The sequence below is a fragment of the Erithacus rubecula genome (assembly GCF_903797595.1).
Source record: "Erithacus rubecula genome assembly, chromosome: 1".
Classification (NCBI taxonomy): Eukaryota; Metazoa; Chordata; class Aves; order Passeriformes; family Muscicapidae; genus Erithacus; species Erithacus rubecula.
The window spans coordinates 70,502,514-70,529,166 of record NC_136658.1 but is presented as its reverse complement, the minus strand read 5'-3'; the positions used below and the strand labels follow the sequence as shown (position 1 = coordinate 70,529,166).

Genomic DNA, 26,653 nt, shown 5'->3' with positions numbered 1-26,653 from the left:
CTGGTCTGAGGTGGGGTTGTGTTTGATGCTCTGGCTTGTGCCTTTGGTGGCAGCATTAGAGTCCCTTTGCTCAGCTCAGCCCAGGACCTCAGCAGACACAAGGAGAGTTGCACACAATGCCCTGGGTTAGGATGTGTGACCCTGTGACATTACCACCAGGCAACACACACTTGCCTCAGAGCTTCGTGGAGGGTGATAAAAACCACCCCAAAAGCAGGCAGAGACACATAACTGAAATCCTTGCTGATGTCCAATGCCACTGGAAAAACAGCTTTGCCTACTGGAAGAAGAAGCTTTATTACACTGAAGGAAAGAAGAACTGGGAGCACAGAAAGCCCAGCTGTCCAGTTTGGCCACTTGCATGGTGTGTCAGTCTCCCCTGCTGTGGAATTCCAGAAGTGTCTCCCTGCTCCCTTCATCCCCTTCATGCCTATACAGAGTGCATGGCTTCCTTGTCTAAGTGCTCCAACAAACCCCTGCTTCAGTGCCATGGACAAAGGCCACAGTCTCACCTTCTGCTTCGCTGCCAAACTTCCTCCACCAAAGTTTTCACTCTGCAAGGCTACAGCAATTCTGGCAGTCACACCACCATGAGGTCAGGGCTTTTCCCAGCAGATTGGACCTTGCTGCAGGGAAGAGCACAGTGAGTGAAAGAACCAGCCTGTGGCTGTGTTTGTGCACGTGCTGGCCCAGCAGCATGCAAAGTTACCCATCCAACACCATCATGTTCTTTACCTCAGCTGACCCATTATGGGCCCATTTCCTTAATGCAAAACGTGCAGTGGGAGTTACATTGCTGATGAACTGTGCAAGCCTGGCAGCTTTGCAGAATTGCTCCTTCTGAGCTGGAGCAGGCGCTTTGCCAGCTCCCTGCCAATGACTGATGCACCAGGGAACCTTTTCCTTCTTGTGGGGCCTTCCTGAACGGACTCAAAATACACATCAATCCTTATTAATGCTGTCACCCCTTCTGCACAGGTGCTCTCCCTCAAACCCACTTTTCCTTGTGAAGAAACAAGGGCTTTCCAGCAGATTATCCATACCTATAATTACACCTCAGATGCCAGATGGTGACCTACCGATGGGAAGGCAACCTAGCACCTAACAAATAGACCTCAGCCAGGGTGACACAAGACATAAAGGAGCCAGCAGCTAGGGTGATACATCTGGCAGCTTGCAAAGAGCTCTGTTAGCTACACTGATGGGAAAGGTGGGGGGGGAGGAATGAAGAATGAAGAATGAAGAATGAACCAAGTACTTATCACTCTCTACTGATTTCTGAATAAATAATTTTTTCCCCCCTAAAATAAAGGACATAGCGAAATAAATTTGTTGGGTTTTTTTGTTTGAGGTTTTTTGGGGGGGTTTTGGTGGGTTTTTTTGAATGGATTTTTTTTTCCCTCCTGTAGAGTCACAGCTGTGTGGGGTCCTTTGGTTCCCCCTGCTGTCACCCTGAACCGGCACAGGGTGGGCTGTGGCTGCAGCCAGCCGTGGGAGTGGGGAGATGATGGGAATGATGAGGACGGGCTCTGCCGGCAAGCGCGCCCGCAGCCCGCAGCTCGCACGGCGCTGCCGCCGGGAGCCGTGAGAGCGGGGCCAGCAGCGATAAAAGGCACCGAGCCCCCCGCACGGGCACAGCCCCAGCCAGCCGAGACAGCTGGGCTTCCACCGAAGGCTGCATTCTGCCGCTCCTCTGCCCATCTCCCACTCGCCCAGGGAAGGGATTTGGCAGCCACAGCGCTCTCAGGTAAGGGGGTTTGCTGGGAAGCGGACAATAAAAGCCAGTTTGGGGCTTTGTGGTTTGTTAGGAAAGCGGATCTGGAAGTGGACTTTGCTTTGAATATTTCAGAAAAATAAAAAGAATTTGTTCCCTCTTAGAGAAGAGCCCTTGCTCCGGAGGGATTTGCTGGCCCATGTGTCCCTCCTGTGTCCCAGGGACACCCTGGCAGTCAGAAGCCATCGAGTGGGAGTTGGGATCTTAGGAAGCCAGTTCTGCCTGCTGTGTCCACCAGCACAGAGTGTGGCACCTGCATCTGGGACATTTGAAAAGTCTGAGCACCATAGTACAGATGTGGACATGGCTCTTGTTTGGACTGATACACGGTGGGGCCAGCCTGAAGTTGTCTTTTGGCTTTGCTGTAGGTCTGTCAGTCAGCGCTCACCTTCTGTTGACTCCTATTACCTAAACACTTAGGATGAGAACAATGACCAGAAAAATAATTTAAAGCTAAAGTAGCTGAAATAACCAAGGAGACAGGCTGGAGGGTCTGTGCTACACACACTTGTCACTGCTGCTTGTAAGGGACAAGGAACTGGGTTACAACAGGAGGCAGTAATGTGAGACAGCATGTGTTCCAGGGGGACAAACCTGGATGCTGACCAGCAGCAGGGAGGGCACTCAATGAGGAGTATTGGACAGCCTGGAAGAGGCACAGGGGTGCTGTGTCCCTAGTGTGGCTCAGTTGCAACCTGCCACCCTGAAAAGCAGCTGTATGGAGAGACTCCAGCCTCCTGCAGGGGGTTCAGAGTCTTGTCCCCACTGCTTGCTGGCCCTTCAATCCAAGAGCAGATCCCTTTGCCCTGGGGAAACAAACTCAGGGAAGGGCTGATAGGGGGAGGTCCAGAAGTTGGCTTTGGTCTTTAACTTTTTTTCCTAGTTGTGTTTGAATTTTATGTTTTGCATATGATTTTCCCAACTCACTATCAAACTGGGAGCAGGTACAGTGTGGGGCAGGACACCTTCCTGCCCTTGTATGGCACCAGTCTTTGTGCTGTGCCTATTTCAGGCTCCTGTGAGTTTCGGTGACAAGTTCCCTGCTTCAGCTGGGAAACAAAACAGTTCTGCAACTGCCTGGCTGCTGAAATGCACTTTAGCACCCTCATGCATTGGCACAAAAAGAAATAATTCGTCTTTAACACTCACAGCAGCTTCTGCAGAATCACCAAAGGTGTGGGGGAAAGGGGCACTACCTTTTTATCTGGCAAATATAGTGACTTCTCTGAAGGGATTTGTAACTTCTGGAGAAATCCAAGCCAATGTCTGAGGAAGGTCTGAAACCATTACCTGGTAATTATGTGTGTTCTGTTCTTGTGTGAGCACACTTGGTGTGCAGCCATCATGAAATTGCTTTCTTTATCTCACCTGTTAGAACTGCACACACAGAGCTCTGATTCACGGTCACTCCTGGCTTCTGTCACTAGGTGGTGACATGATTCCAGATACCGAGTCCTCCTTCAGCTTGTCTTTTTTTTATTTTAGTGTAAAAGAACAGTAAATAAAGACAAAACGTCCAGTTTACCCTCTGCTTATGGAAATAGAGCATTCCTAGCCACAATAAATTCTTCTTAAGGTAATTTGATATTTAACTGATTTTTAATATGGCATTGGATTGATTAATACTGTTTCTGTAAGAATTATTGCTCTAAAAGTAATGTTAGTCATAAACATTTACATAAAGACTAATATTCCTGATCTCTGCATAATTCAGAATACCTTTTTCAGCAGGCATTGCCAGGTGCAAAATGAATGCCTGTTTGTGCATCTTCTAGGAACAAACCTGCACTGAAACTTTTAAATATAATATGTTATTTGGTTGGGAAAAGTGCTTTTTTTTTTTTCCTTGAAATGCTCAGCAATAGTTACAGCCCATAGGTACAGTATTTGCTCTGCTGAAGGTTTGGTGGCTGGTATGAGACACATGCACTCACCAGAGGTCAGGCACTCCTACGTAATTTCCATTCCAGTCCATCGTTCAGAACTGATGGGGATGTCCTCTGGGATATGAAGATGAGGGCTGGAAAAGGAGAGCTAAATTCCATGAGACATCTGATGAGATCAGGCACACCAGAAACCTGATTGTATATGTTGGTGGCTGGCTGCCACCTGCAAGGGTTACTGACCTGCTGGGATGTCTGGGAATGCCTCAGTCCCTGACTCTTGCTTGGTCACTCATGGTAAACACAGGTAAAACCTCAACCTACTTCTATAAAGTGCCAGGGAACAGAATCTGTAATGCCATTGTGCAAGGAGCAAATCCCATCCCCTTCCCCATAGCAGCAGAGGGTCCTGTCTGGGCTTGGAGACAGCCTGCTCTGCTCAGCCATGGCTGGTAGGGCTTGGACAGATTTTGGAGGGGGTATGGATCAGCTGGTTGAACAGCTCTGTCTTTATCTTCAACACATGTCTGGGACCCTGTGGTCCCTGGTAGGCTCTGGGCCAAGCTGGACACAGCATTGCATGAGAAAGCCCTAGGGTGGATTTCATGTCAACTTAGAACACAATGAGGCCAAGCTTAAAATACTGCTCTTTAACCATTAAGAAATTTAGAGGCTATTTTGAGGTAGGGAGGAATGCAGCTTCCCTTATCCTGGCCTCCTCCACACACACCTTCCTCTGTCACACAGCTGCTGGTGGGGGCAGACTTGTGGTGACCCTGGCCAGAAGCTGAGGCTTGGATCGTGTGTGTGTGTCTGTGTCTGTGTCTGTGTGTGTGTCTGTGTGTCTGTGTGTGTCTCTGTTTGTGTCTCTGTGTGTGTGAGCTTTCCCCACTCCCACTGATGTGGGATGCTACTTAATTGGCTGCTGCTGTCTGAGGGCAAACCTTGGATGCCTGTCTGCTTGCTCATCCCTCACCCCATCTTGTAAAAATTCTTCTTTTACAAGGAGCTACTCTCTTATCCAGCTACTTTTCTGTCAAAGGCATGTTGTTCTGGGCTCCCTGTGGTTTGCAGTTTTTATTCCATATTCTTCTTCAGAATCCTTCTTGACCTTAAAACTCTTTTCATCCTCTCTCCTCTTTTATTTCTTTATTTCATTTTTGCTCACTAGTTAATTCTTGCTGAGGTTTGTGTAGCAAACCCCACCTGTTTCCCTGGGTTTTCTCGTGACAGTCAAATACTCTGTTCTGTCTGAAACCCAATCAAAGTGAAGACAGAACCTTTCATAATTTTCAGGAAGATGTCATTAATACTTCTCCCCCAGCCCTCTGTGACCCCAGAGCTCGAGCATCACCACCAGCAGGTGAGCCTGGAGCTGCTGGAAGGCACACCTGCCTCTGGGTATGCCATGCTGCTGGCTGGGTTTCTGAGTGCCTGAGGGTAGCAAAAGCCTGTCAGCATGTGTGAGTACTCTGAGTCAAGATACTTAATAAGGTAAAGACACTTTTTTCTCATAGACATATTAATTTCTCTGTCTCCACAGGCACCCCAAAAGGCTCACCACCATGGCTGCTGGCCTGGAGAAAGCCTGCCACCGGTGCATATCTAAAATTGCCAGCAATGGTAAGGCAGTTCTGGTAGCAATTGCCTCATGTATTTAAGCAGTCCTGTTGCTAAGCCAGGTATATAAAGGAATCACAATGGTAATGAATCTTCCACTGAAGTTTCCTTTCTTAGACAATTCTGGGTAGTGATAGAGTGTGCAATAGTAACCCTACTCTAACAGCAACTGCCTGTTGCAGTATTTGAAATATAGCACCAGCACAAAATTTCAAACAAATACAAACACCACCATGTACCTAAATGTGAGCAGAAACAGACAGCCTAAACAAAATAATGTGTTTGCCTCCTGTTTGAAGTGCTACCTTACATGTAGTGCAGCAGAAGCATCCACAGGGAAAATCACCTTGGGAAGAGCAGCACAGCTAGCCTGGGAACAAACTCTCCTAGGAGCAATTCCCACCAAGCAAAACTGCTGCCAGCCTGTGTGCTGACATAGGGACACAAGTCTGGGAATGGAATATGGTCAGGAATATCCCCCTTTCACCCAGTGAGATTTGGGACAGGTTATTCTTCCCTCTGCTTGCCTGCTCCCTGGCACTGCAGATGTGTGTATCCTCCATATCTTCCATAAGCAGCTGTGGGTTGGAAGCATCAGTTATGTGGACAGAGGTTCTTTTGCATGGCAGCCTGGGCTTGCTCAGGTTTTAAAGCAACTGGTTCTTCCCACCCAGGGTGGAGGACACAGAGGGCTGTAATGAGCTGGCAGTTGGTTGAACAGCCTGGTTCTTGCTCTCTGGGGAACAAAGCAGCACAGAGTTGACCTGGGCTGGGGCTGTGCAAGCTGAACAGAGGCACAGCAGAAATACACTTCAGAGGTGGGGCTTTGTAAGATCAGGGAAGCAGTGTCCTTGGCAGGAGGTTAAAATCCATGGGTTTTAAAGCAGCTTACTCCTGCTGACTGCATCTTCTTTTCACTCTGAGTTGCAAGTGCTTTTTGCTTTCATTTCTAGGCAGTAGCAATTTCTAATTCCACTCAAATACAAGAAGCAGCAAACAAATCCCTTGACCACTCATCATAATTGATACTTTACCCACAATAATTGCTGTATTTGCCAGTCTAGGTTGTTGCCTTGGGGTCTTCTATATTCCTGATCTTTGCTTCACTTGAAAGACTCTTAAAGTTCAGAATGAACTTTTATTAATTATTAAACCTTTCAACTCCTTGCTGCCTTACAATCCGGCAGAGAAAATCAGGCCAAAGGGATAGAAAACTCAGTCCAGGCCTCCCTGCAGAAACCTGGCACAGGTAAGGAAGGAGAAGATAATTTCTGGCCCACTTTTTCATCACACTCATCACTGCTCCAGGGGAAAGGAGGGCTGGGCAGTGATGGAAAATAAGAGGTGCAGAGCATGCACCTGACAAGCACCTGGGAGTGAAATTGGGATCCCTCACATCCTACACAAAGGATATGCAGGGGGGATCTGGACAAATTGGTGAATATCACAATTTGAAAGGTCAAAAGTGGTATTTTCTCTGATTTTTTGTTCCTAGTGTCTACAAGCAAAATGTTATTGTTATCTACTATTAAATTACCACTGGAGCTTCAATGATGAAAGAGAAAATAATTAATCCTTCTGAATTTTTTTGAAAGACTAGGATTAGTTCTGATCCCAGCTATGCTCTTCTACACCACAAGCACTCTCTTGGGTACCTGAAAAGTTACCCACTAATAAGGAACTCAGAAACACCATTCCAGAAAAGTATCTTCACCTTCTTATCATGCTTAAGTTCAAAATAAGCTCAGTTTTATCTATGGATCAGTGAGTGCATCCAAAATTGATTTTATATTCATTAAAATGAAAGCCTTCATGAAGTACAGTGATGCTTAATTTAACTTTTCCTCATCATCCTGTATGTATTTTTCAAAGAGCTTTTCAGCAAAAACCCACATTTGTACCTTTAATCTCCTGGTATTTAAATAACTCCCAAGAGCCAACCCACCTGTGGAGCATTTTTTTATTCTTGGTGTAGCAATTGAAGTTCAGTCTTCAATTTACTGACCAAAATAAAAATGCCTAATCCACTACCCTGGGTCTATTGCAAAGCGAACTGAAATGGCTCTATATGTAATATCTAATTGTTTTAAAATTACTTCTGGAAATTATTCACAAGGGGCCAAATCCAGAATTTAGACCATGGTGTAACTGTAGTTCAGTATCCAGAGCTATAATATAAAATTCAGGCCAGACACTCTGCAATATTGCTCAACCCTCAAAGCACCTGCACCTAGGACATAAATTTTAGGTGATGTGATGCTGATATCTGGGTACCAAAATTCCATTTTGCAGTAATTCAGCCTTCCCTAAGCAAACAGCTGGTGGCCCTGACCTGGGATTGGTCAATTTTGTCACACATCCCTTGCCTCAAATGGTGGCTTTGCACTGGAACTAGAGGCCTCCATGGGAATGGCTGCTCCTTACCATGAATTCTCCATCTTCTGAGTATCCAGTTTTGTCAAGGGATTAAGTCATGCCAGGGATGGAATTCCTGCCATTCATTCCCAGAGACCAGTCCATCAATATGTCTCCCTGCTATGCCATTTAGCCTCGTGAACAGAGCAGTCTTTGGTTTTGCTCAAGTTTACCTCATGTCTCTACTCTTCAGATCACTCACAGGTCTGGTTTTGAGTGCTCAAACCTTGCTGTTATTTTTTTTATTTGGTGGTGGCTGGCCAAACTGAACAGATTTAATTCTTTTCCTTCATGTTACTTCATTCAAGTCTTTTCTGCATATCCCACCTGAGATAGTGACATTTTCCTGTGACTTGGAAGCACAGAAAGACAGCCAGTATCCACAGCTACCAAAATCACGGGCAGACTCATCCCTGGTCTGTAAAATATCCAACCTTACTGGGGCTGGTTCCTCAGAAAGATCCATCAAGACTTTCTTTGGCACCATGACACGTTCACAGGCTGCATTCTTTCTTTTCTCCAAGTGCCCATCAGTACTGGAGATACCATGAAGGAATAAATCATAGATGAAAATACCTGTTCCCCATCTGCACTCCAGCCTGTGACACCACCCATGCTGCAGTGCACACTGCTTGCTAAGCCACTGCACTACCACCTGCATCTGCCTTGGGCCATCAGCAGGCATGGGGCCCTGACAGCTGAATTTGACCCCAGTTTCCTAACACCCAGACTGCTGGGAGTCAGGCCCCTCAGAGCAGCATTCCCACAGGATGTCCAAATGGCACACTGTGAATTTTCACTCAGTTTTGTTCCTCAGCTTGTTCATGCAGATAAATCCTGGGGTAACTGCAGAATTCAATTGGAAGCTGGTAGCATCTCATTAAAAAAAAAAAAGAAAAAAAAAATCTTTTTTATCCAGAACCTGACAGGCTAGAGAACAAATAGCACTTGGGAGTGATGGTAATGTAACCAACATTTCATTTATTACTGTATTTATTATCAGAGAGATTGTCACTCTTCTGAGCAGCTTGCACTACAGCTGTGTTAGCATGAAGAGTAGGAGATTGAGATTCATATTCATAAATCGTTTCTGAAAATCCTGTGAAGACTTTTACCTGAAAAGAAAGAAACTTTTCTCTCTCTTCAAAGTAAATAGAGACAGCCTGAGCTGACCTGAAACTTCCAAGTGCTTGGGAAAACTTGTGGCAGCAAAATAAAATCTGAGGAGCCCAAGGGAGAATTGATGTCAGCACCAATACTGCTCCAGATCCCAAGGAAATTCCAGAGGGTGACAGGCTGTGAGTCCAGAGGCCAGGCACAACAAGGGAGTGGCAGAGGGCTGGGAGGAGAGCTGCAGTGCACGGGCATGGCTGTGGAAAATGCAAAGGTTCAGGCATCAAACAGAAGAGAGACCATGATATACAGCCAAAATGTCAACAGTGCTGTCAAGTGTGTTCACTTCTGTGGAAATCCTGGCAAGGGGAGCTCAGCCAAGCAGCAGATTTGTATCAGCTGACTGCACTGCTGGGCAGGAGATGCAAAACCTGCACCCACTGATCTAATTTTTGTGACCACAGATTTCGAGGAATGTGCAAGATACTCAGCCACTTGTTCTCTTCACCCTCTGTTGTGACCCCAGACATGAGTTGTTCCCGGCACGTGGGGATCCCACAGCAGGGCTTTACCAGTGCCCTGCTGGTAGAGGGCAGTGAGCTCTCCTGCCTGCTGCCCTGGCACCAGCTCCATGGAACAGACACCCTTTCGAGCCATGCCTGGAACCGCTTCCCCAGCTGTGTTTTGTTTTCAGACAATTCCAGCCCCTTTTATGCTGCTTATTCCAGGAATGGGGCCAAGGGCTTCTCTGAGCAGCCTGCGAGGCGATATCTCGACATAAAAACACCATAAGCATCACAGCAGCTTCCTCTCGGCTGAGCTGCGCTACCCTGCGGCAAGTACCATTCGCTGGAGCAATTTGTCTTCGGACCAGCACGGGGCAGCACAGCCCAGAGAAACCCAGGCAAAGTGCATCCCAGCTGAGCAGCATTGCTGTGAAACCCCCACACATCTAGGGAAAATCAGCTTTTAGTGCTGCTAGCGACACTGAGAGTGGCTGCAGAGCCCTGCCAGTTATGTAGGCAATTGCTGAAGAGTCTCACTTTGTTAAACATGGATCTGGAAGCCTTCCCAGACTATGCATCTGCCCCTCCAATTCGAGACCTAAGAGGCTGTAGCTGAATGGGGAGATAATGAGTAAATGCATTCCCAGCTACTGCTTGGGGAGTGGAATTAATAAACCATTATCCTTTGCTTTTGAGTTCCGAGTGGTCTCTACCTCCCATTTCTCCCCTGCACAACCGGGCTGTTGGGTAGATGTCAGCCATGAGCAAACACGGACACCTGGGTGCCAGATGTGCAGGCTCTCATGCACATGAGCTCCCCGAGCCTTTTTCAGACCTGCACCCCTTTGGGCACCAGATAAATGAGCTGCCCAGCCTGTGGGCACTGTTTGCCCACCAATGATGATGGGAGCCCAACTAATCTACAATACCATCGCTTCTTAATATGAAAGAATAGTCTAGGTAACAGCAAGAAGAGCTATCACAAAATGTGACATGGTGAAAAGGGAGGCTCTAGGCTGAGTTGCTCTAATGAGAGGCTGTCAGTGGTTGAAAGAGCTTAGTCAAGTGTGGGACACCATTCAAGCAGAGGAAGAATTTCTGTACTGCATAGCATTCAAGAGACAGGAGTCCGGGTAAAAATGAGAGGGGGAGAGACAGAGAGACAGAGAGACTGGCCGATGGGGAAAGGAGGAGGGGGCTGCACAAAGGAACAGAAGTGCTTTCTTCAGCTCAAAATACTCCCAGTCTCTCTCAGTTTGTAGAGATAACAAACAAGCTACTTCTAAGAAAGATGTCTCCAAGCACTGAAGTGTAAGATTCTGGTTCTCTGCAGAGAAAACACGAGCAGTATGTGGGGGATGGTATGTTCCCATGAAAAGTGTCTGCGAGTCAGAAAGCCTGGTGGATCTGTTCTGAATTCTGATGCTGCTCCTATGCCCTCTCCTGTTTCTCCTTCTGTAAAAGAGAGCCAGTGGTGCTGCCCTTTTTCTTTAAGGCAGCCTGGGGGTGATGTTTTGGCAGTGCTGCAGAATTTCCAGAGCGGCACTGTCCGCAGGGTGCTGGCAGTGTCCCTGTCCTGCACGGCCACGGGGACACCATGCGCCTCGCAGAGGCTGCAGCTCTCTGGCATGGGGAACTGCAGGACACGGTTCACCCGGGGAAAGGGCTGGTCCCAAGCCAACTCCAAATACTTGCTCCAAGATTTTTTTTCACAAGCCTCCAAGGAGACATCCTACTCCTTTTCTAATGCCCTTCTCAGCCCCTCTGCAATCTATGCCCACCTGCACTTTGGCACCCTTAGGCAACCACTTGCAGCCTGAGCCATTTCTGGAAGGGCTCTGCAGGGACACTTGACACAGAATGTCCTCATTATATTTTACTCTCATTTGGCAGGGCAGTGTTTCACTTTAATGTTGCCAAGTGTTCGTGATTAGGCACAGAGGTGGCAGCTCTTGTGAGACAGGCTGCTCACACTGTTCTTGATGCTGGTGTCCCTTGCACACTGCGAATGTAAGCATCCATCCTCTGCAGTACCTGGCTGTGCAGGGGAAATATCAAGGCTCAGATACACCTCTAGGGAGTAAGAAAGCACCTCAGGTCCACTCACCTGCAGGGAGAGTCTTTGTGCACCCCTGAGAGTATCTTCCACACAGCTTCAGCTGATCTACCCCAATGACAAATCCTGCTGCTGCCTTTGCGCTCATGAGCTAAGCTGGGCCAGGAGTTCAGCCAGCCAGAAACTATTCACATCTGTGATAAAGACAGTTTATTTAGCCATCAGTGAAAACTAAGTAGAATGGCATTAAAGCTGCTATTTGCTTAGCAAACAGATATGGCTCATCAGTTGCCATGGATTAGACGATGCAAAATTACTTGTTATTGCAAAGTCACTTAGCAGTGCCTCTGAAAAGGATGTAGGATAAGGCAGCAGTGGATGACTCCTTGCCCTTGCAATAAGACAAGCTGCAAGTAGTAGCTGCAAAAGCAGTTTGTGTCTTTCACTGCACCCTGGAAGTGATAAAATGTGCTGGTCCCATCACCACAAAAGCTGCACCACAGAGGTGATATTCCCACCCCATCAAGGGCACTGCATTGCTTCCTACAAAATTGTGTGGATACAGAATATCTGTAAAGAACTGGATGGAAATGCTGGCCTCTAAACTTGAACTAGCCCAAATAACACTGTCTTTCTTTTCTCCTTCACAGCATGCTTTATATTTGGGCTCCTCGCCTTCCTTGCCTTACCACTGTCCATGACTTTTATAGGTAAGTTGACTACTAAAGCAAATTGAAAATAGAAACTTCCTGGCACCATGGTAGGTTAACACATCTGGTGGAAGAAAGGAGCTGGAAAATTCAGAGTTTCCAACTATTAAACCCCTGCCTTGATACTTTAGCTTCAGACAGAATCTCAGCCCACACTCCATATCAGGGAGGAAGGACTACTTGAATTCTGACCCTGTTTATCTTAAAAACCCCTCCAGTGTGTTTTACCTCAAAACCCAGCTTTGTCTGTGGGAGGAAGCTCAGCATCTGACACATGAGAAGATTTCATTACTCAGGATCCCTCTGTATTAACTACATTGCAAAAAATTGCAGAAGCACAGTGCTGGAAGGGAAAAAGAGATGCTGTAGGCTGCTATTTCTCCACCCTTTTGAAAGTCAGACCTGTTTTTTGGCAGATCTGTCTCTGTATAACCCCTTGAAGGCTGGATTTGTGAGCAGAATTTTAAGATCAAATATTTAAGATAGGAAAATCCTTTGAGCTGCAGAATTTTAAACATTTTTAAACTGCATAAGGCTGCTCTCTTCTTAGGCATTACCTTTCCCTTAACATTAACATAGATTTTTATTTTTTCTTTAACACTTCATTGCTCCCTTTGAGCCTTTCACTTCCTCCATATGGGTTGTGAACTCCACTTGAGAAACATCAGTAGAGACACCAATCCACCTCTGCTTTCTGGCAGGCTCATCTGCTCACAACATCCCTGATAGATGTCTGAATTGCCCTTGCTCAAGGAAATTCCATGGCTTCCCAAGGAGGCTATTTCAACATTTTACTGCTCTCAAAGACAAAATATTTTTCCCCATATCCAACCTAAATCTTCCCTATGGCAAATTAAACAGACTACAGCCTGTCCTGCCCACTGTGGTCACAAAAACATATTGGTCACTGTCCTACTCAAGAGATCCTTTGAACTATTTGAAGGCTGCTATTATAACCCTGCTTCATCTTCTCTTTTGTTTTCCCAGAGGTCTTAAAAACCTAATTCTTTCATCCCGACCTCACAGGTCACTGTTTCTTTAGCTTTTTTTTAAATTTATTTTTGCCTCCCTTCTTTGACCTCTGGCCAATGTAAGTATTTTTGCTCATAAAAAAAAAGAAAGAAAGATGTAACACAGGCCTCCAGCTGAGACCTGAGGGATGAGCAGTGCAGAGTAATTAGCTCCTCTGTTTAACATGCAGGATTTCTGTAAACACACCTCAAAATGAAACATGGTCTCTCTGCACCAACCCATTTCCTCCAATTTAGTTAATGGCACATTGTAAGCCCAGATGGTTTTTGGCAGTGCTGCTCCCTACCAGACATATCTAATTTTTTATTTACATTGAAGTTGCCTCCCCTCCATGCAGTGTTTGGCTCTATCAATTTTCATCTCATGGGTTTTGAATGCCTTTTCCCAGTGTATCCAGATCACTTTGAATTCAAAGTCCTAAAGAGCCCTTGTCTTTGAGAAGTTCACCTTGTGCCTCGTTATTCATGAAGGATGGTCCAAAGGAGCTCTACACATGCAGATGCTGAGGACAAGCTGCATCCCACCTAGACTCAGAATGTGCATCCACAGCCAGGCTGAGCTGTGTGCTCTCCTTGCAGGCTGTTGGGGGAAATGGGTGTTCCTGACAGTGAAATTCCCACACCTTCTCTTAGGTGTCTGCCTTGAGATGAGGTGACTTTTAAGGCAGTTGGGACACCTGGCCCATTGGCACGGACAGTTATCCAAACCCACATAATAAGTGTTCAGCTAAAGGTTGGTGCTATTCTCTTAAGCTGGTGCTTTCAAAGTACCTTTGATGATTATGGTGGGATTCCAATGAGGATATCCTAATTAGGAATTAGGGAGTTCTAATGAGGGATTAGGGACCACTTAGGAAGTAGGGAAACTGAACTGTTACATCTTAACACTTCTTCTCTTATACTTCTCCATTACTTAAGATTGCTATTCACCCCTTAAGAAGATTCTAGCTTTAGATTTTCCCCAGGCTGAATATGCCTGAACTGTGAAATAGGGATGGGAAGGTATAACACAAAATGTGGCATGGCTTCCAGGCATATTGACATTCTGCATTCTGGAAATTAATCCAGGTCTGGAATCTGACCACTTATAAATCCTCAAGAATATTTCACAGTATCTTTAAAATCAGTGAGAAGTGAAAAGTATATGGTAAGATATTAGCCTGGAGCTCTGGATATCTCCTGTATCAGATACAGAGCTCTCTTTTTTTCCTACAACTTACTAAAATTAGGAGATAATGTCACTGTAATATAGTGTTGTCAGAGGATATTGGTTTCCTGCAGTTCCTTATCAGCAAAGGCATTTTTAGGAAAATGAAATGTCAAGGAAAATGCACATATTTATTTTCCAAGCAAAATCCTATGATTTTCTGATAATATTCTGTTACCATTATCCCAGAAAAACCTTGCTGATGTGCCTCCAGTAATTTTAGCTCTTGTTTCCCAGTGGAAAACTGTGAGATACAATACTTGTTAAAACTCAGAGATTAATAACAGGCAGACCTGGTAATAATTACACACTAACATTATACACTCTTAAAATTTGATAATGCTGTAAATCACAGTATAATTCAAGATACATGAAAAGGACTCAGCATATTTTCCAAGCTGCAGACTTGTGACATCATTTAAGCCATAGATTGTTCAGCAGTTTTTCACTTTTACTGGCAGAGAAGAACCTTTTTTTCACTAAAAACTCCAAAGATATAGAGATTTATTTTAATTTTTTTTCGTTTCCCGGGACAGTGAAGGATTACTCTCAATAACCCATTCTTGTATGTTGTCCAGATTACCTTTATATACAGAATTCCCCAAGGACAGCTAAATCACATTTGAAAGCTGATGAGATGGCTTTTTTAATAAGCAGTCTAAATTGCCCCCTGTTCAAATTTAACTCAGTACTACTCCTCACACTCATAACACCAAATAATTTCTCAATTCTCAAATGCTCCTGAGAATTGTCTGAAGCCGGTTTTCATACTCCATGCCTTTATGTGGGAGCCAGTCTTGTGCTTTAGCACTTTCTGTTTAACAATCTTTCCCTGCATTTCAGTCCTTCAGCAAGCCCTCTGCTTTGCTGATATGCTTTCTGATAAAATGGTGCCCAAAAGCAATAACTTTGAGATAAATTCTCTGCAGCACCTAGATCCAAGTCTAAGGCTCACAGTCACACCTTGACTGAGGTCAGTTTTAAGTGATGATAGCTGCAGCCATCCACAAGGAACACCTGAAAATAGCCTGGCATGTGGTGTCTGCCTCCCATTAGGAAAAAAGTCATGGAGTGGGCACCAAACAGTGGATCAGCCTTGTATATATACATTTATATGTATATGTGTGTGTGTGTATATATATACATATGTGTGTGTGTGTATATATATATATGTATATATATATATATATCAGCCCTCCTTTCCTGTGGGTGTACTTCAGCCATTTCCAGCTAAGAGTAAAGCAGCTAAAAAGAGGGGAATGGTATATTGATTTTCATTTGTCCTGACCCCTCATCTCATGGATAATCATGAGTCACAAGGACACTTGATTGGTAGCAATCCTTTGTGAGCCATGACAGAGCACTGCCCCAAATGGTGCCCTTAGAGCAGTTCATGTCCTGTTTGCTCACAAGTGCTCTTTCCACTTGCTGGACCTGTGCCCTGCATCACACTGCAGTGTTGCTCTAATTTCTAAATTCTGTGTCCTGTAGTAGCCAAGAGGTAAAATGTGCAAGTACCTCTGCTTTCCCAAGCCTCTCATCTCTTTTTTTTCCCCTTTGGATGTTGTTCAGGCTGTGCCTGATCTTGCAAAGGTCTTTTGTTCATTCATTTGGACTCCTGTGCTGGTCTGTTTTGTCAGGCTCAGTTGCTTTTCACTCTGAAGCACGGATTGCTCTGGCTTTCATCTCTCACAGTCCATATATCCCATCTCTAGCAGGCAAAGGAGAGCATATCTGTTGCTTATGGGAAAGAAGAGCTAGCACTGATGCTTTCCTACTTGTTTTGGTGTTCCCAGATAAACCAAACACACGCTGTGTGAGAACTGATTGGCACATTCACTGATTTCACTGTAACAAATACCAGTGCCCATCTGCCAACTGTAGGTCCACATTTCCTATTCACACCTTGAGGTCCATTTTTAATGTTACTACTGTATCACCTGCTTTGACCTACTCTTTTGCTGTCATATCTGTCTGCAGTATTCTCCCCAAACCTACAGAGTGCTGCTGTCACTCAAATCCTTCCCAAGACTAACTGATGTCATGTTTTATATATATATATATATGAAAGGATTCCATAATAGATTTGTCTGGGAAAGAGAATCATAGCTGCATGAGAAAAAAAAAAAAAAAAAAAAAAAAAAAAACACCCAAAAAAAGAGAAAGGCATTTTTCTTGATTTTTTTCCCTCAAATAGAAATCTCAGTTAACACATTAGATATAGAAATTGCCTAGGTTCCTAAACTGAAATATATTCCCAGTGATCCCTGGCCAGCTGCTTTTGTGTTAGGCTATTAGATGGCCAAGAACTCTGGAAACCTTGGAAGCAGCTTTCTGATGAACATGATGCAATTTGTGACAATTTCCCTGTAAAGCTGGGAGTCTGAGCAGGTCTCAGGGTTACATAGTGGCAAAAATGGACAAAAAATTACAGCTTTGTAATGAGAATGAAAAGGGAGAGAGTCAAATCCACTTAAGCACGGCCATTTTAATTTCCACAAAGGTTGGTACCAAATACTTTGTATAGAAAAGTCCACTTTTCTATACAGGACTCCATGGCCCTTACACACAGGGGATCACAAAATTGCAGACCACAAAACACTGTCCCATGTCCTATGACCTGTAGCAAGCAACCACAAAGCAACAGAACACCTGTATCATACCATGCAAAGAGTGCAGGAGAGGTTCAGGACACCAGCAATAGCAGTGGATTTGGTGGGCATATTGACAAGCTAAAGAGGATTGTAGTCATAGAAAATAAAACCCCAAGAAGCCCCAAAATAACAAAAAAAACCCCAAAACCCTACCAAACTAAAACCCACTGCTACTTCTTTCCTTATTCCTCCTATTCAGTGTCATTCTGAAAATGGAGGCAAGACATTCCACCTGAGAGATGTTTAGCTCTAAGACCAGCACATTCCTTTCAGTATCCTGTGACTAGGTAACCCAAATTATTCAGAGAAAAGTCAGAATATCTCCTTGACAACTACTTATACAGGAAGAAGAAAACAGCAAATCCTTTCTACCCTGTGCAACTAATCAGTCAAAGCCCTGAAACCTGGGATCAATACCAATAAAATTACAGTGTAATGAACTGTTTAAAATTTCTGAAGATGCCATCGGGTAAGAGACCTGGGTGGGGGATTCATCCCAGCTAACTTTTAGGTGTCTACAGCTGGCAGCCTGGATTCCTTGGATAGCCATGGAGGGACAGAAGTGTTTTCAGGGACCAATTCACCTGACCCATTTCAAGTGCCTATCTTAGGATAAATGAATTGAATTTTACAAGTGCCTATTTCTCCCTAATAACTACAGAGTGTAGAAAAATAGTTCACATATGGATGCCTGCATTGCAGACATCTATATTTGGACAGAGGAGTTTCACTGCCACAGACCTGTATCACAAGCTTCAGACTCTACTGCCAGCAACATCCTCACACAGCTATACACTCTCTCCCTAAAACTTATCCAGCTTCCCCCTTCTTGCAGCAGATTTGAGGGTTGTCAGGGTCCCTAGCTCCATAACAACCAATTCTTTTATCCTCCAACAACCCAAACAGCTTGAAAACTCGAGTTTCTACAGCTCCCTATCAGCTGCCTGGAAAGCTAAAATGGTTCCAGGTGCTCCCACGGGTATTGGCTCCCAAGTTTCCAGGCATCTGACTCAGGAACATGCCACACTCACAGGAACTAATGAGCAGGAAAATCCTGGGTGAAGCTCATCAGAATTCTTTCTTTTCATAGTTTTGATTTTCAGTGAATATTCTATCGCTGATGAAAACTTCCTGTCCAGCTCAGTCAATGGTTCATTTAACAAAGAGCTGTGGCAGAAGCTCTTTATGACCTCTATATGTGGCTCCAATTAGCAATGCCAGAAAATAGTAATGTTGGTTTTGCCTTTGCTCTCTCTCTTTCTTCTCCTGTATTTTACTTGTTCATGGCCCTCACTCCTGTAGTGGGAGGTGCAAACCCTTTTAATTCAGCCCCCATTTCAACAGATACTGGATACAAGTCTTGGGTGTAAACACTACACTTCACTTACAGCATCTGTGGTTTTCACTGCACAGCTTGTTGCAATATCTGGTCACTTGAGATAACAAACATTCCTTTTTGCCGTTCAGGAATGAAGTTTTTGGAAGACTGCCCAGTTCAGCCACTGATTCCCTTATATCTCTTGGTGGGTGGCGTGGTTGGCAGCTTAAAGGTAATGTGCCTTCTTTGTGTGAAGAATATTTTGTGTGACTCGACTTTGACTTGCTAGTTAAGACATAGTGATAGCTCCAGACAGCCACATGTACCCAGTACTGAGAGCTGCAGGGATAGGACTGTGCTTGTTCCAGCACCAAAAGCACCTGTCAGTCAAATGAGCTGCTAATGAGCTCAGCAATGTCCCACACATTGTGGTGTGACTTTCTCCTGCATCGAAGCATCTGTGCTACCATCCCTACTGAGGGAAATGACTACTTAACATGGATGCCAGTTGTAAATGGGGTCCCTTCTCCACAAGCAATCCTCCAAGCATGTCAAGTCTTTCTCCATTATTTTCATACAGATAGCACAAAAAGTTAAGTTACTCTGTTTGTACACAGTCCTTCACAAATTCAATTTACTCCCACTCTGACCTGGCCAGAAGTAAATGACTGCAGCAGAATCACTTCTTTCCAAAATAAATATATGCCTGCAACACAGCAGGGCTTATTAATCTAGATGCAGCATTTTCTAACCACAACTACCTGTCTTCTAGTGGACTGTGCTCGCTTAATCTTTGCTGAGCCACAGTCTGGCAGTTTGACAAGTAGAGACACCCTCATACCTGTGATAAACCCTGGTCACTATAAAGCTGTAACTCAGCACTGACTCTAAAGGGTCACCCTGTTCTGACAGTCCCTTTGCAGGTGGTGTTAGCTGGCTGCTAGGTAGCACAAAAAGCCTTGCCACAACATTTCTAGCCTCTCTTCTTTGCCAGGACTGAAAGAGAATACTCCCCTGCAGGTCTCTGCATTCACTGCACTCTTTCACAGTGGTAACCCAACCAAACCACAGTACATATCGCTGGGATATGAATCATGCCCTCCAAGGACCTTTGGTCAGTAAATAAGAAAATGTAACAAAAGGAAAGTGCTTAATCTTGTTACAAGGAATTTGCTATGCTGCGAATTCTACTGGCAAATGCTTAGTCATTTGATCACACCAGTGGATTTATCTGTATAATCAAAGGTTCATTTAATAATAGTTTAGAGAAGATTAGAGCGGAACTGAAGGGAAATTTTGAGATTACTGGATTGAAGCTTTCATAAAAAATGTTGATTGATTCTTAGCCATTTCTGTTTAAAGTCACTTTTTCTCTCTATAAATAAGGTGGCAAACTGATCAGTTAATATTCATGCTGACATCAAATAATGGTTCGAATTTTACTTCTGTTGACAGCACTAGTGCTTATTTTGCAGTTTGGCAATGCATGTGGTCACTCACAGGTCATCTCAGCACTTGGTCTGCAGCCAAATTCAAGTCTCTCGCCTCTCTGATCTCTGCCCTCTGTTCTGTTCACTGCACTGCACTGACTTCATCAAGCAGTGCACTCGTTTGAGCTCTGAAAGTTAAAAAGTCAGAGAATGAGTGCAGGATGAAGTCTGAACAGATGTTGTCCTGTGATGGACATCATCTAAGGCAAGTCATTCTAGCCCAGATCTCTGCAGTCTGTTGGCTCCTCATCTATTTCTTTACCACCTCCAGTCTTTTAAAAAGCAATGGTAACTGTTCACCGAGGCAACTGAACCATTCTAGAGCACCCAGAGAGGCCTGTTGAATTCATGCCATGCTGCTCCATAAATATATATTCAGCAGCCAGTAACAACGTGAGCCACTGCCAGCAATTTCTTCTATCACGCTTGGAAAGGCAATATCTGTAAGAATTAAATGCACTTTCTGTGAACTACTTAGATGCAGTTGAGATTCATAAATCTACCTGGGAGGTTTCTCTGACTGTCTCAAACCCAGTAATCTCTGCCATTTAACCCCTTTCTCATGTTGAGCTTGATAGAACCTGAGTGCTGAGCTGAAAGCTAAATGGACTGCAGCAGGGTCCAGGTCCAGCCACAGGCACCCTCATGCAGGAACCTCAGAGACACTGGCCATGCAGGTTTATCCCTCCTGTGTCTCATGAGTCTGTGTAAAATAAGCTTTCATATGAAAAAATGATGGTTTGAGCAAGCCTGTCACTTTGGTGCTCAGCTGGATGTGGGACATCAGTGGAAATACCATTTTTTGACCTATGTTGGTGCTGGGACTTAAATCTGCATTTCTCAAAAACTGGTACCGACATCTGGGCTGGAAAAACAGTCAGTTTTGTGAACAAATATTTCACCATTTACATGTAATAAAACAGTTTTGCAGGGAAGATTAACAATAAAAGAAAACTCCAGATACTCTTGCTAAGCTTCTCCAATTGAAAATGGAGTACATGGAATAAAACCTGAACCAGCAAAATATATATCCAAACAGGTTTTCCTTGGCCAGTGTTCTGGAAAAAGTGTTAAATGAGGGGTGCTCTTCTCTTCATTTCAAGCAGAAAAATGAGCACAGATTATAACTCTGTGAATGAGAATAAGACTGAGAAGCCCAGTGAATCTGCCTGTGTTCTTTATATTGCCAAGACTAAACAAGAAATCCAGGCATCACTGATGAGTCCTACTGCATTTCCTTGTGTACCAGACCTTTCTAACCACCTGGCATCATGGTATTCTACAGTTCTCTGCTAGTTTCGACTGAAGGCAGGAATGGGGCAATCTGAGAAAATGGCACTTAATTGAAGAAAATTTGAAAACAGTACATTGCAAGTAACGAAAGCTATTTCTTTGGAATTTAAGTCATAGTCTATATGCTTTATAATTTGATATAAGCTGATTCAACTTTATAACCATGGAAAAATACAGTTAGAAGAGAAAAATCTACCCACTATAAGGCAGGAATTGCACTACTTAAGTCATTCAGCAGTTACTCTAATTTGTTCTTAAAAGTCTCCAGCGTGGGAGCTGCTGCCATCTCCCTACACAATCTGTTCTCATGCCTTTCCATCAGCAATTCTTTTCCAAAGTATGACCCTCTGCTGGTGAACAAGGACAAAATGCATTATTGTCCATCATTTGTGGCTCCTTAGCTTCCTCTTACACTATTTTCCCACACCCACTTTTATTTGACCCAAAGACTGGCAGTGCCCAGAAGGTGTTCATTCTCTCTGCAGACACTTTACTTATTCCCTTTTCTCCTCCAATGCCTCCAGGTGACTCTTCTGCTGTACGACTCAACCAGGATGAGGCAGCTGCTTTCCAAGTCTGTTGTGATTGATGACGATGATGATGACGAGTATCCCTGGAGGCAGAATGCTCACAAGTACTACATCCATCTAACCCTCAGCCTTTTCCTCTTTCTCTGGTTCATTCTTGGGAACTACTGGGTTTTTTCTGTGTATCTGCCAAATTTCATCCCACCTTTTCATCAGCCTCAGGATTACTGTGACAAAACCCTGTACATTTTTGCTGTTGGTGTTCTCATTATTAGCCATACTGTTCTGTTTCTCCTTATCTTTTGTAGCTGCTGCATATACTGTTTTTCCAGGCAAAGATTCTCTTCTGAGGAAGACTAAATGCTACATAAATAAATCTCCAGATGTTTGAGAAAGTGTACAACAAAGAATAGGCAATAATTTACCCTTGTGTACATCTTTGTTGTACAATATATATGTGTGATAGCAGTCAGCTTCAAGAGAAAATTAAAAAAATACAGTGCCATCTGGAAATAGCTATGCTGGAATACAGCATAGTCTATGCAAAAATGCTGCTGTAGGTGCCAGGGTGTACTTCTGCTAACTTTTACATCCCTTTTTCAACTCTGGATGTTTCATCAGGAGCAAGCTCTTGCAGATGGCAAACTCCTCTAAAACCAGGTCCCCCTTATGCTGTATATAGCATAGCACATCTTTGCCTATAAAAGTAGCCATGTTGTGCTCTTCAGACTGCAATCTGAACATCTCCCCATAGTCTTGCTGAGGTTTGTTATTGTCCCTGCATTATAGATGAGGGAGCTGAGACAAAGGGCTGTATTCAGGCCACTTTGCACAGCACATGAACTCTGACAGTAACTGAGATGCTCACTAGAGAGCTATTCAGACTGTCAGACTGGCCACTAAGTAGCTGTGATACCAATACCAGCATGTATAAAAGGCAGCCTGAATATGGCCCTCAGGTCTCTTCTGAGCTTGGACTAGGAAGCACCTCTATCTAACTTTGTGGCTAAACCAGACAGTATGAATACATCCATACATATCCAATACATTCAAACTGAGCCAAGGCTGCTTTGCAAGTCTTTGGCAGAACAAGGAACTGAGCTACTGAGTGTCAGATTGGTGCTTCAACCAGTGCTCAGCATTCCCCAGTTAGGGAATACACTTTTTCTACAGCAGTAATTTGTCAGTACAACACTAACACAAAGATGAATGTGAAACCATTGTGATCAAGTTCATAGAAAAACTGATGATGTTACCTTGGTATTTTAAATATAAACCACAACAATAAGACATGGGCAGGAATGTGAGAATTTCAGGCAGATGTGTTCACTACAGCAGCTCTCTGGTTGTGGTGTTAGTGTACATTTGATTTGTTCAACTTGGTGCTGTACATATGGAAATCTGTACTTAATAGACAGATGTAATGCAAACAGCTTTTCAGTCAGCAGCAGCAGCTTTAAAAGCACCAGCATGCACAGAGACAATTTTTTTGTGACATGTAATGGAACAAACCCAGAAGTGGTCCTGATAGATTGTTTTTTTCATATGTTGATGAATGCAGTGTAAAAGTGCTCTTTCTGCTTTTGCTCTTATGCACTTATGTTAATGTGGTCAAAGCTCCCCTCTAGATGAGCTTGAGGGTGGCCCAAGGCACAGGAAAAAGATGTGTGTTTTGTGCATTTTGTGTGTTAAAACCCACACAGTTGATATTCATGTTTCAGAGAAACCCCAAAGGGTTATAAAATGCCTGTGAAAGGGTGAGATATGTAAAAGAGCTCAACAATATGCCACAGCTGAACAGGGTCTGTTCAATCATCCTTCCTGGGACTGAGGCTGAAAGCAGTGAAACATCTGTGGAAACCACCTGTCTTCAAACATGAACATTTATCTCACCAGCAGTTGTATAGATAATAAGCCTGCATTTGGTTTACAAGGATTTTACTTCAGGCCCCAGATGTAAGAATTGTTTATTTCCAGAGAACTTACATTAGAAAGAAGGTGGGATAAAGATGAAATAATCTGACATGAAGGCAGTGCCAGTGTAGCATTCCCCTGCTCTGCAGCATCTGTTCAGAAGAGGTCACAGCCAGGCTGCCTCATTCAGAAATCTATGGAATAGATCCATGAACACTGCTGGCTGACTTAGGCCATGCACAGTTGTATGCAGGGAAATGTGACCAATGGAAATCTTTCCTTTTATTTGTCAGCCTCAGAGTAGATGTGGGAAAAATCACTGCCTCTGTTTCCCAAAGAGCTGTTCCACCACATGCTTTCCACTGCCCATCACTTTTCTAAAACATAATTACTGCCAATGGTGAAACACTGGAATTCCTCTTTCCCACCACAAACACTACAATGGGTCACCACTTGGGCTTCTGGATTTCAAGGTTCAGTTTTGAACTGATCTGTGGGATTTTACTTTCAGTGGAGAGCATCTTTCATTTGTTAAGAACCCGAAATGTTTAATAAATTATCTATATGAAGGCATAACTCCATCCTTCACTCAAATGAAACAAAGCAGCTGTTATCATTACACAAGAACTTCACCCAGAAGCTTGGAACAGACATAAAACCAGAAAATTATATTCAGTTGATAATGCAAAAGAAATTTAACAAGAAAGTAGCTCCATCCACAGGGATCCAGTACAAACTTTCCTGACCTTGCAAAATACTGCTAGAATCATTCTTAATCACCAGGAATTAAGGGCTAATACTCCTGATTTAAGTCTGAGTTAATTCCAGTGACTTCACATAAAGTGATGATGTCCTCCTAACAGAGCAAATAAGAGGAGATTTTAGTTCAACCCAGAGGAGATATAAGGTAAGTGACATTGCCTCATGTGAGCTGTGTGCTTTCATGAAAATGATTACAGCAGCTCAGCAGATGTGCAATGACTTGCCAAACTTCAGCCACACAACAGTAAACCTGAGGTCTATAACTCATTCATGGGAGGCTAAGACTGACTGATTATCTACAGTCTGGCATGGAGGACAGACTCAGATATGAGAACCCAGTGCATCCTCTGACATCTTGGGAAAGCGCTGCCAAGCTGTGCTAGTGTTCACTACCTGGTTGGTACAAACACAAAATTATAGAAGTGGTATTAAAGAGGCAAAATACATTTGTGAAATATTTTGAAGTTATACAAAGTAAACAAAATGCTTTGCTACAACCAAGAGAGAAAAATCCTGCATTGATAATATCTACCTTTACCTTGTGTACATCAATATGCTATGGCACACACAAGTGAGAACATCAACAACTCCCAAACTGTTGGAGCCATCAATTCTGTGCCCAAAGGGATCTAAGCATGCCTTCTGCACTTTCAGCAAACTGGAATCTTGCAGGACTGTAGCAAGCACACTTGATTTGGGCATGTGGTTAGATACACCTGAGTCACAGTGACTCTTCTGACCACTAGCAGCTGCACAGTTTCTCTCAAGTTGCCCTAGTGGCTAAATGAAACACTCAAATCTAAATTAAAGTAGTTTAATTGAAGACACTTTATCTCATTTAGGGGAAAGGCATGACTATGTGCATGGGCAACAGCACCTTAATTTGCAAGCAGCAGCATTTTGAACTGCCAAATACTCAGACCCTGTAGAAGTAGGCATAGCTCCTCAGCTATGAGGGGAATTAAGTCATTACAGCCCAAATGTCAAGAGGCTGAAAATACAGTCTACACCTTAAAATGTTTAATTTGAATTTTGCCACGAGGCTAAAATTACAAATTGAGAATGTTCATTTTCTTCCCACAGTAATATACATGTCTACCGAAAACCAGAACAAAATACACCCTTAAGCTAATTATTATGCACTCAATGTTGACTATGATGCAGGAAACCACCTCTGTTTCAGTTAAATCATCTCCCCTTCTTAAGAAGGAAAGGTCTATTTCCAGTATTTAAAGGAAAAAATATACATGATTTCAATGGATTAGATAGCCTGCTCACTGCTAGTTGTGAGTACTACAGAAATCAAATAACATGAATACCCAAAGACAATTCTTTATGCACACACTGACTCTATATACATACATACAAGTGCACTGTCAGAAGCCATGAAATAAGTTACACTTATTACAGTTTATTGCCCACAGTATATTTGTCCTCCCACTACCCCACCTTCTTTAGCAATAGGCATAAGATCCCAAAGCTCTAAAGAATAGCTTTCCACAGCTATTTTAGAAGCAGCAGAGAGACAAGCAATCCTTCACTCCAAATGTTGAACACAGACAGCTCCTACCTGCTGGCCCAAAGAAGAGAGAAAAGAAGAGCATCAGATATATCACAGACCTCATCTTCTCAGGACTGGAAACAGGAATGCTGTGCTGTCAGAGAAGATGATCTCTCACAGAGCGCTTGCTCTGAGCTTTATGAGGTCCCAAGACATCAGACTTTAAAACTACAAGGTAACTGTGCAGAAAAAATAACCTAGAATAGCTTCTGCTTCTTTATGCCAAGAGCTGTTTCAAACGTCCCAGATCCTGAAATAGGAACAGTTGGTGTAAAAGATCCTAAATGCTTTGACTTTACAGGCAAAGGGCTACAAAGATTAAACTGATGATAACTCATATTTATTGTACAACATTTTAAACTAGATCAGTTTCTGTAAGATATATTGAATCTTTTCTCAGATAATTAATCTTCTAATTCTAGTTGATAGGGACTTTGCACCACAAGGAGGACCCTTGTATGTTCTACAAATAATACAGAAAGGATTGTTACATCAGGACTGCAATTGGAAATTGTTGCTTGTTGGCCCAGGTTTCTTCAGGCTCCTGTTCACTGCTGGAGAAGATGAAAGTCCCACAGGTATTAGCCACAGGACGAAACAGAAAACCTTTTAAGAAAGTATAGTACTTGAGGGAAAATAAAAAAGGCTGCCAAGTATACCATCTGATATTGCACAGTACAAGGAAACTGCTGAAAAGAACAATGTCTTATTGCAAGGTTTCTGAAGAAATTGTATGAAATTCTGAGAAATCGTCTATGTGTTTGTAACACTGAATTTCTACCAAATGTCTCATTTGAATAAAAATGAGTGTAAGTGCAT

At 43.6% G+C, this 26,653-nt stretch overlaps 1 protein-coding gene and 1 long non-coding RNA gene across 2 annotated transcripts; one reads left to right on the top strand and one right to left on the bottom strand.

Annotated features, from left to right (window-relative positions):
• The first annotated feature begins 1,482 nt into the window (after window positions 1-1,482).
• On the top strand, window positions 1,483-26,653 carry TMEM272 (transmembrane protein 272). The gene is made up of 5 exons (XM_079304219.1): window positions 1,483-1,747; window positions 5,201-5,280; window positions 12,018-12,077; window positions 18,437-18,519; window positions 21,595-26,653. The coding sequence occupies exons 2-5, from the start codon at window positions 5,223-5,225 to the stop codon at window positions 21,955-21,957; spliced, it is 564 nt and encodes a 187-aa protein (XP_079160345.1). The 5' UTR covers window positions 1,483-1,747; window positions 5,201-5,222; the 3' UTR covers window positions 21,958-26,653.
• Window positions 8,728-17,251, bottom strand: LOC306801293. Its single transcript, XR_013774043.1, has 3 exons — window positions 17,123-17,251; window positions 11,419-11,561; window positions 8,728-9,062 (listed from the first exon to the last, which is right to left on the bottom strand). It is a non-coding gene; the product is annotated as an uncharacterized lncRNA (long non-coding RNA).

What these genes read in the sequence shown, in the direction of transcription:
- TMEM272 (XM_079304219.1), top strand. Translation starts at nt 5,223, where the DNA reads ATGGCTGCTGGCCTGGAGAAAGCCTGCCACCGGTGCATATCTAAAATT. An exon ending in ATCTAAAATTGCCAGCAATG is followed by an intron (nt 5,281 to 12,017) that starts GTAAGGCAGTTC and finishes TCTCCTTCACAG; the next exon opens with CATGCTTTATATTTGGGCTC. An exon ending in ACTGTCCATGACTTTTATAG is followed by an intron (nt 12,078 to 18,436) that starts GTAAGTTGACTA and finishes TTTGCCGTTCAG; the next exon opens with GAATGAAGTTTTTGGAAGAC.